At 55.2% G+C, this 9699-nt stretch overlaps 1 protein-coding gene and 1 long non-coding RNA gene across 2 annotated transcripts in view; both read left to right on the top strand.

Moving 5' to 3' along the window:
* The window catches only part of LOC108801969 (GA-binding protein subunit beta-2-like), a 12979-nt gene extending 3518 nt beyond the window's left edge, over positions 1-9461 (top strand). Inside the window, exons 6-8 of the mRNA XM_018573873.1 lie at positions 6432-6572; positions 7871-7983; positions 9102-9461. Coding sequence (XP_018429375.1) covers positions 6432-6572; positions 7871-7983; positions 9102-9380 — 533 coding nt within the window. The 3' untranslated portion in view covers positions 9381-9461. The remainder of the gene's footprint in view (positions 1-6431; positions 6573-7870; positions 7984-9101) is intronic.
* On the top strand, positions 6454-7941 carry LOC108801971. The gene is made up of 2 exons (XR_001942189.1): positions 6454-6572; positions 7871-7941. It is a non-coding gene; the product is annotated as an uncharacterized LOC108801971 (long non-coding RNA).
* Positions 9462-9699: the final 238 nt, after the last annotated feature.

Here is a 9699-nt window from a genome sequence, read left to right as displayed (position 1 = left end):
GACATCAGACGAGCAGCGTCGCTAATGGGGCCCTAACTTGTCTCAAAGCCACTGGAGCGGCAATGCTGGGTCCCTGCGCTGCTAGGGCCAGGCCTCCGCCTCCTCGCCCTTCACCGTCAGCCGATAGTCATGCAAGGGACCCGGGCATGCCCCTTGCATGACTAACCAGAGTTAAAGGAGAACTATGAGGGGAGTTCTTTTCACTCACCTCATAGTTCCAGCCGACCCGTGACAATGAGACTGTCACAGGTCGGCTCAGTAGATCGGGAAGTGAGGGAACACATACCGGCGTTCGCTCACTTCTCGATCCTGTCACGGCTCTCTGCCATGACAGGGGGAGGGGCGGGATTCCCCCCCTCCGATCCGCCAGTGCTGACTGGCGGAACGGACGGGGGAGAGGCGGGTACAGCCTCTGGATAGGCGGAGCCAGCTGTCACTCACGCATTTACAAGCCGGCTACTGGTCCCGTAGATACATTCCTCTCTATGGCTTCTGACATCACTACAGTGTCTGGTTATGTTCATCGTTCACCCCCCGGTCCTAAAACCGTCCATCCCGCCCTCAGCGCTGACATCACTACAATGCTCCTCCAATATCTGGATATGTTCATCGTTCACCCCCCGGTCCTAAAACTGCCCATCCCGCCCTCAATGCTGACATCACTACAATGCTCCTCCAATATCTGGATATGTTCATCGTTCACCCCCCGGTCCTAAACCGCCCATCCCGCCCTCAGCCCTTGATTGACAGCAAGCTGCGAGGCATGCCTAGGGGGGGGGGGAGAGATATGGCTTGCGCCAACTCGCTGATCCCTTCTTTCGATGCCTGTGACATCATTGGGGAAAGGCAATGATGTCACGGGTTATTTACAATGCTCACTCACTGCTCTGTATCAGGACAGGATTACAGAAACCTTCCCCTCTCCTGTTCTCTATGAAGTGGGGGAGGTGTTCTATAGTCCACAGAGCTAGCTGAGAACATTGTAACTGATAAGAGTGCAACACAGGCAGAGAGCACAGGAAGTTATCAGCTCACCAGATTTCTGGCAGGTTCTTTTAGGGAAGTTGCCTTTGAGGTAAACCTCCCACCGCTGAGTGCAGCCGACATAGTTCCATACTTGCCTAGTCCTGAGTGGTCTGCTGGATGGCTCTGCCCGGTGCTGCACGTCCCGGCCGAGTCCTATACCTAGTGCACACACTCGCCACAGCCCCATTCATTCCTATGGATAGTCCCTACTCTGCTGGATGGCTCTGCATCCCGGCCGGGTCCTATACATAATGCACACACTCGCCACAGCCCCATTCATTCCTATGGATAGTCCCTACTCTGCTGGATGGCTCTGCATCCCGGCCGGGTCCTATACCTAGTGCACACGCTCGCCACAGCCCCATTCATTCCTATGGAAGGTCCCTACTCTGCTGGATGGCTCTGCATCCCGGCCGGGTCCTATACCTAGTGCACACGCTCGCCACAGCCCCATTCATTCCTATGGAAGGTCCCTACTCTGCTGGATGGCTCTGCATCCCGGCCGGGTCCTATACCTAGTGCACACGCTCGCCACAGCCCCATTCATTCCTATGGAAGGTCCCTACTCTGCTGGATGGCTCTGCATCCCGGCCGGGTCCTATACCTAGTGCACACGCTCGCCACAGCCCCATTCATTCCTATGGAAGGTCCCTACTCTGCTGGATGGCTCTGCATCCCGGCCGGGTCCTATACCTAGTGCACACGCTCGCCACAGCCCCATTCATTCCTATGGAAGGTCCCTACTCTGCTGGATGGCTCTGCATCCCGGCCGGGTCCTATACCTAGTGCACACGCTCGCCACAGCCCCATTCATTCCTATGGAAGGTCCCTACTCTGCTGGATGGCTCTGCATCCCGGCCGGGTCCTATACCTAGTGCACACGCTCGCCACAGCCCCATTCATTCCTATGGAAGGTCCCTACTCTGCTGGATGGCTCTGCATCCCGGCCGGGTCCTATACCTAGTGCACACGCTCGCCACAGCCCCATTCATTCCTATGGAAGGTCCCTACTCTGCTGGATGGCTCTGCATCCCGGCCGGGTCCTATACCTAGTGCACACGCTCGCCACAGCCCCATTCATTCCTATGGAAGGTCCCTACTCTGCTGGATGGCTCTGCATCCCGGCCGGGTCCTATACCTAGTGCACACGCTCGCCACAGCCCCATTCATTCCTATGGAAGGTCCCTACTCTGCTGGATGGCTCTGCATCCCGGCCGGGTCCTATACCTAGTGCACACGCTCGCCACAGCCCCATTCATTCCTATGGAAGGTCCCTACTCTGCTGGATGGCTCTGCATCCCGGCCGGGTCCTATACCTAGTGCACACGCTCGCCACAGCCCCATTCATTCCTATGGAAGGTCCCTACTCTGCTGGATGGCTCTGCATCCCGGCCGGGTCCTATACCTAGTGCACACGCTCGCCACAGCCCCATTCATTCCTATGGAAGGTCCCTACTCTGCTGGATGGCTCTGCATCCCGGCCGGGTCCTATACCTAGTGCACACGCTCGCCACAGCCCCATTCATTCCTATGGAAGGTCCCTACTCTGCTGGATGGCTCTGCATCCCGGCCGGGTCCTATACCTAGTGCACACGCTCGCCACAGCCCCATTCATTCCTATGGAAGGTCCCTACTCTGCTGGATGGCTCTGCATCCCGGCCGGGTCCTATACCTAGTGCACACGCTCGCCACAGCCCCATTCATTCCTATGGAAGGTCCCTACTCTGCTGGATGGCTCTGCATCCCGGCCGGGTCCTATACCTAGTGCACACGCTCGCCACAGCCCCATTCATTCCTATGGAAGGTCCCTACTCTGCTGGATGGCTCTGCATCCCGGCCGGGTCCTATACCTAGTGCACACGCTCGCCACAGCCCCATTCATTCCTATGGAAGGTCCCTACTCTGCTGGATGGCTCTGCATCCCGGCCGGGTCCTATACCTAGTGCACACGCTCGCCACAGCCCCATTCATTCCTATGGAAGGTCCCTACTCTGCTGGATGGCTCTGCATCCCGGCCGGGTCCTATACCTAGTGCACACGCTCGCCACAGCCCCATTCATTCCTATGGAAGGTCCCTACTCTGCTGGATGGCTCTGCATCCCGGCCGGGTCCTATACCTAGTGCACACGCTCGCCACAGCCCCATTCATTCCTATGGAAGGTCCCTACTCTGCTGGATGGCTCTGCATCCCGGCCGGGTCCTATACCTAGTGCACACGCTCGCCACAGCCCCATTCATTCCTATGGAAGGTCCCTACTCTGCTGGATGGCTCTGCATCCCGGCCGGGTCCTATACCTAGTGCACACGCTCGCCACAGCCCCATTCATTCCTATGGAAGGTCCCTACTCTGCTGGATGGCTCTGCATCCCGGCCGGGTCCTATACCTAGTGCACACGCTCGCCACAGCCCCATTCATTCCTATGGAAGGTCCCTACTCTGCTGGATGGCTCTGCATCCCGGCCGGGTCCTATACCTAGTGCACACGCTCGCCACAGCCCCATTCATTCCTATGGAAGGTCCCTACTCTGCTGGATGGCTCTGCATCCCGGCCGGGTCCTATACCTAGTGCACACGCTCGCCACAGCCCCATTCATTCCTATGGAAGGTCCCTACTCTGCTGGATGGCTCTGCATCCCGGCCGGGTCCTATACCTAGTGCACACGCTCGCCACAGCCCCATTCATTCCTATGGAAGGTCCCTACTCTGCTGGATGGCTCTGCATCCCGGCCGGGTCCTATACCTAGTGCACACGCTCGCCACAGCCCCATTCATTCCTATGGAAGGTCCCTACTCTGCTGGATGGCTCTGCATCCCGGCCGGGTCCTATACCTAGTGCACACGCTCGCCACAGCCCCATTCATTCCTATGGAAGGTCCCTACTCTGCTGGATGGCTCTGCATCCCGGCCGGGTCCTATACCTAGTGCACACGCTCGCCACAGCCCCATTCATTCCTATGGAAGGTCCCTACTCTGCTGGATGGCTCTGCATCCCATACATCCCGGCCGGGTCCTATACCTAGTGCACACGCTTGCCACAGCCCCATTCATTCCTATGGATAGTCCCTACTCTGCTGGATGGGCTTTGTACTGTGACCGTCATTGAATATTTTTGATATCCTCTTGGTTGCTTCTCTGCAGAAACCAGCAACGGAGGAAACATCGCAATCAATGACCCTAATTCTGTGCTTGGGGGCCGCATCTACTGTCTCTGGACTCCGCAGCGGGGGTGAGAGCTGCTTCCTGTGGTGTGATCACTGCAAATATGCGCTCACCTTAAAGCGCAACTATACCACCTGATCAAATTGTAAAATGTACCCACCTCCCCCGGAGCTTTTTGCCATCATGTCTAATTTTTTCCATCTTAATGGGCTGGGGATGACCTTTCACCCCGGAATGCTCACCAGTGTCCCCTTTTTGTCCTGGTACAGACCCGTACTGAGCTGCACATGCGTACAGTTATGGCGCTGACAGGCAGGGAGAAATCCCAATCGCACATGAGACATAACAGGGTCTCTTTTCTCTTATAAAAGCAACCTGTCGGCACTCTTAACAGACCTCACTTCCACTTTAATGCGGCGTGTCTACTTCCAAAGCAGCCGGCCAATGGGGGGCGAGAAAGAGGACGTTCCGTGATAGAACTGTGAGGACCCTTCGTAGGAAGGGAAGCATCCAGTCTACTCTTAACTGCTTTGTGACCGCAGTACGCCCTTCTGAGTCTTCACACACACAATGCCCCGTGCTGGGAGAGTGATAAAGACTTAGTCCAACTTTTAGTTCGTGTTGTACCCATATTTAAGGTGTAACATGAAACATGGCTGCATACCCCATGTCCCCCTATGCTCCCCCCTCCCATACACGCATACACTTGCCTTCTTACTTCATGCTGCACCCATATTCGAGGTGTAACATGACACATGGCTGCATACCCCATGTCCCCCTATGCTCCCCCCTCCCATACACGCATACACTTGCCTTCTTCATGCTGCACCCATATTGGAGGTGTAACATGACACATGGCTGCATACCCCATGTCCCTCTGTGCTACCCCCTCCCATACACGCATACACTTGCCTTCTTCATGTTGCACCCATATACAAGGTGTAACATGACACATGGCTGCATACCCCATGTCCCCTATGCTCCCCCCTCCCATACACGCATACACTTGCCTTCTTCATGTTGCACCCATATACAAGGTGTAACATGACACATGGCTGCATACCCCATGTCCCCTATGCTCCCCCCTCCCATACACGCATACACTTGCCTTCTTCATGTTGCACCCATATACAAGGTGTAACATGACACATGGCTCCATGCCCCTCTGTGCTACCCCCTCCCATACACACATACACTTACCTTCTTACTTCTCCCTGCAGGAATGCGTCATGGCATGCTGGCCATCCCTCCTTCCTGTTTGCTGTGGTTCAGTGGCACTTCCTGCAGCCAAATCCATACCTCGGCCTGGGGGAAGAGGTTTGCAGAAGCCTGAGCCATGCACTGATCACGGTTGCAATGCTTTGCAGAGGCTGTGCCCCCCCTCTCTCCACTCCTTCCCCCCTGGACTTCAAGGGTTATATTCTTAAGTGTTAGGGGTAGAGCAGGAGTGGGCAACCTCGGCACTACAAATCCCACAATGCCTCTTCGAGGTCATGCCTGTGGCTGACGGTGTTTGAATGTCTTCTGGGACTTGTAGTTGCACCACAGCCGGAGTGCCGAGGTTGCCCACCCCTTGGGTAGTGGAATAAGGTGTAATGCTTCCCTTATTTCTCGCCCTGGCACGGTTTCAGCCCCGTCCTCTTCTTCTTTCCGGTCCTCATGTGGAATGCAGGACTATTGATCCTGCACTGTACGTGATGATGTCAGCGTGAGAGCGCCGAGAAGCGACGTCGGGGGATCAGGCGCACGGTGTTGTAGAAACTTGCCTGAGAGAGGAATAGGGTAAGTATCGCAGCCTAAGGCCCCCACTCGCACTCAGCGGCACTTACCTCGAGCGGATTTCCGCGACTGTTCGGGCGACCTTCACCGTGGGGCCCGCGTGCAAAAATAGAAAAATCGCGCGACATCTGCGGGGAAAAAGGGTCCTGCACAAGCGACGAGCGCCAGGCGCCATGGAGCTGGAGAATAGAATGGCTCCATTGAAAAATCATTGGCCGAGCGACTTCTCGCAGCAAATATGCGCGATTATACGCTCAGTGTGAATGGCCATTTATCCTCTACCCCTAGAGCAGTGCAGGGGGACCCCGTTGCAAAAAAAAAAATACCAGAGTTCCGCTTTAAGCCAAAAGTTTGTTGTAGTTTTGGATCGAGCGACGAGGGATTCCCTGTCGGGAACAGTTGATTTTGATTTTCTGTGTTTTTACTTTCATCTCGGCAGAAAAGTAATTTGTATGTCTTCTAACCAGGCTCCGTTGGCGATTCGGTGATGGAAAACGGCGACCAGAGAGTCATAACCATAGTAACAGACGGAGTCCAGTTGGGGCAACTCCACACCTCCCAGCACATGCGCCACCCGCTTCTAGTGACCATTCAGAATGGCGAACAAGGTAAACGTCTGTTATACGCTGCGTAGGTGTGATCAGCCGGTTATTGGGGAACCTTTTCCTGCAAAGACTGGGGGACCCCGATCTACCTAGAATGGTCACATATACCCGTAGACTGAAATATCAGCAAGCGCACTATGCACAGTATAGGAACACAAAGTCCAAAAAAGGATCCGCCACATGTACCAGTGTGCCGTGTATGGAAGACGTGCGCTCTACACTGCGGTATAAGGAAGGTATAGTAGTGGTGCTGGAGTGAGTGAGAGCATGACGGAGGCGTTAGCTGGACGGACTTCAAGGAGAGGGGGGGGTATGATCACCTTGTAAAAACCGAATGGGAACAAGGTAACTGTCTCTAAAGGAGAACTATGGGGTCAGTGTTTTCCCCCCCATAGTTCTCCTAAGGGTCACGGGAGGACATAAACTAGCATCGTTCCGTTAACCTAAGCTCAGTATACCGTAGAGAGCTTCATGGAATGTGTTTCCATGGCCGAGCAGCTGCATCCAAGCCGCACATCACCAAGTGCAATGCAAAGCGTGGGATGCCGTGGTGTAAAGCGCGCCGCCACTGGACTCTAGAGAAGTGGAGGCGTGGTCTCTGGAGTGACCAATCACGCTTCTCTGGCTGGCAATCCGATGGGCGTGTCTGGGTTTGGCGGTTGCCAGGGGAACGGTATTTGTCTGACTGCATTGTGCCAAGTGTAAAGTTTGATGGGGGGGGGGGCGGTTTTTTATCGGGGTTGGGCTCCGCCCCTTAGTTCCAGTGAAGGGAACTCTTAAGGCCTCAGCACACCAAGACATTTTGGACAACTTTGTGGGAGGAGTTTGGGGACGGCCCCTTCCTTTTCCAGCATGACTGCACAAAGCAAGGTCCATAAAGACATGTTTGGGGGGGAGGAACGTGACTGGCCGCACAGAGTCCTGACCTCAACCCCATAGAACACCTTTGGGATGAATTAGAGGCGGAGACTGCGAGCCCCTCCCCCAACATCAGTACCTGACCTCACAAATGGTCCAACATTCCCATAGACACACCCCTAAACCTTGCGGACGCCTTCCCAGAAGAGGCGGAGCTGTTATAGCGGCAAAGGGCGGAGCCAACCCAATACTGAACCCTACGGACTAAGACTGGGATGCCATTAGAGTTCATGTGCGTGTAAAGACTTCCCGATACTTTTGGCAATATAGTGAATGTCCGATTTCAGCTTTGTGAATTTAATTTTGCACCTCGGCCAGTTTGGTATATGGTCATTGACATCAGCTGAACCGGCTGTAATGGTCTCCTCCCTCCCACCCCCCAGTTGTTGCAATACCAGAAGAAGACATCATAGAAGAGGTGGTGACGGAAGACGAGCCTCCTCCAACCAAGAGACAAAGGACAGAAGCTGGTGAAAGAAACGCAGCGAGCAGCACGGTAAGAAGCCTTCCAGACCAGAAACTGTTCTTTTTATTGTGAAGTGCAAAACCATAACCGGGGGGCAGAGGCGTTTTTTGTAAATTATCAGGAAGTCAAGCGGCGGATCATGGCCCGTCACCCGGCTTCCTGATTGCCTGTGAAGCCGGCCGTTCTAGCAAAAGAACACCGGCTTCACTTGCTGAGGCTGCCTGGCTTCCTGACCAATCAGGAAGCCGGGCGGCGAGTCATGAGGTGCCGTCCAGTTCCTGATTGGCTATGAAGCCAGCTTCACTTGTTGCTAGGCAGCCTGGCTTCCTGACCAATCAGGAAGCCATGATGCCAGTCGTGACATGCCGCTTGGCTTCCTTCCTTGGGTAAGAAGCCAGGCTGCCTCCCAACAAGTGAAGTTGGCATCCTAGCCAAACAGGAAGCCGAGCAGCACGTCATGACCTGCCTCCCGGCTTCCTGATTGGCTAGGAAGCAGGATTCACTTGTTCCTAGCCAGCCTGGCTTCCTGACCAATCAGGGAGATGGGTCATTGCGTGCTGCCTGGCTTCCTGATTGGTAGCAACAAGTGAAGCTGGCTTCCTAGCCAACCACGAAGCCAGGAGGCGGGTCATAATCCACCGCCTGACTTCCTGATTGGAAAGGAAGCCGGCTCCATGCTCCCTCGGCACTGCCGGTCAGAGGGAGATCATCCTCTGACTGGAAGTTCCAGTATGGGAGCATTCGGTATCGGCGCATCCCTACTAGTAACGTAGTGCGAGGGGTGCAGACATCAGTCACTCCTGGAATTGACAAATGCTAAAGAGACTGTCGCAGGCTGCAGTGCAGGAAGCTGGGAGACCTGGGCTGCCGGAGAAGAGAGTATTGGAGCTCTTCTGCTTGTGCCCTCCCGTTACCCTAAGGAGAACTATGGGGAAAAGCCCTGACCACATACTTCTCCTTTTAATTGCTCAGAGCTATGGTGAAATATTGACAGTCCGAGGGAGCAGGTAACCTCCTCCCATGATGCAGTGGTCGGGCCTAGCGGCCATATAGCAGGCCTGTTACAGGAGGACGGCGTACACCCCGAGATCACGCGTGTGGCAGTCTTCACACTTCTGACCATTATTGTTTTGTATTTCTCTTTTAAGGCCAAGCAGCCGGATGTCGCCACGAAGATGCTGCAGCAACAGCTGCACGAGGCCAACCAGCGGGCCAGCGAGTACAGGCAGCAGCTCATGGCCAAGGAGAAGGAAGCGGAGAGCTACAGGCTGAGGCTGGAGGACCTGTCGAGGCAGCACGTCAACGGGGACGACTGCACGGAACTGGACGAGGGAGAGACGATCATCGTGTCCACGGAGGAGCTGGAGGGGACGGAAGTGACGGAGGTAGAGACAGTGGAACACCACAGTGACATCACGGCCATGTGACGCCGCGGCTCGTAGGGCGTCGGATGTGCAGACTTTTTGAAACGTCTCAGGAGAAGCTACGGGGGGGAGCGCTGAAGATCGGTGAAGGGTTGGCCGCTCATCGGACGCAATGAAAGCTCATCCCCTGCCCTCCACTGCTTCCGTTCCAGGTGACCCCCGGCAGTCTTTGGGATCTTGCGTAAAAAAGTGATCGGTAGGTTGACCTTTCAAGTAATCCTGCTGACCCCCGAGGGCATTTCAAAGTGAGCATGCGGTGGGGAAAAAAAATATTGTGAACCCGACCTTGCCTAAAATGTTTCCTGGGTCGCAGCCATGCTAA

This window comes from Nanorana parkeri, unplaced genomic scaffold (assembly GCF_000935625.1).
Source record: "Nanorana parkeri isolate BGI_ZX_2015 unplaced genomic scaffold, ASM93562v1 scaffold2587, whole genome shotgun sequence".
NCBI lineage: Eukaryota > Metazoa > Chordata > Amphibia > Anura > Dicroglossidae > Nanorana > Nanorana parkeri.
This window is presented reverse-complemented; position numbering and strand designations above follow the sequence as displayed.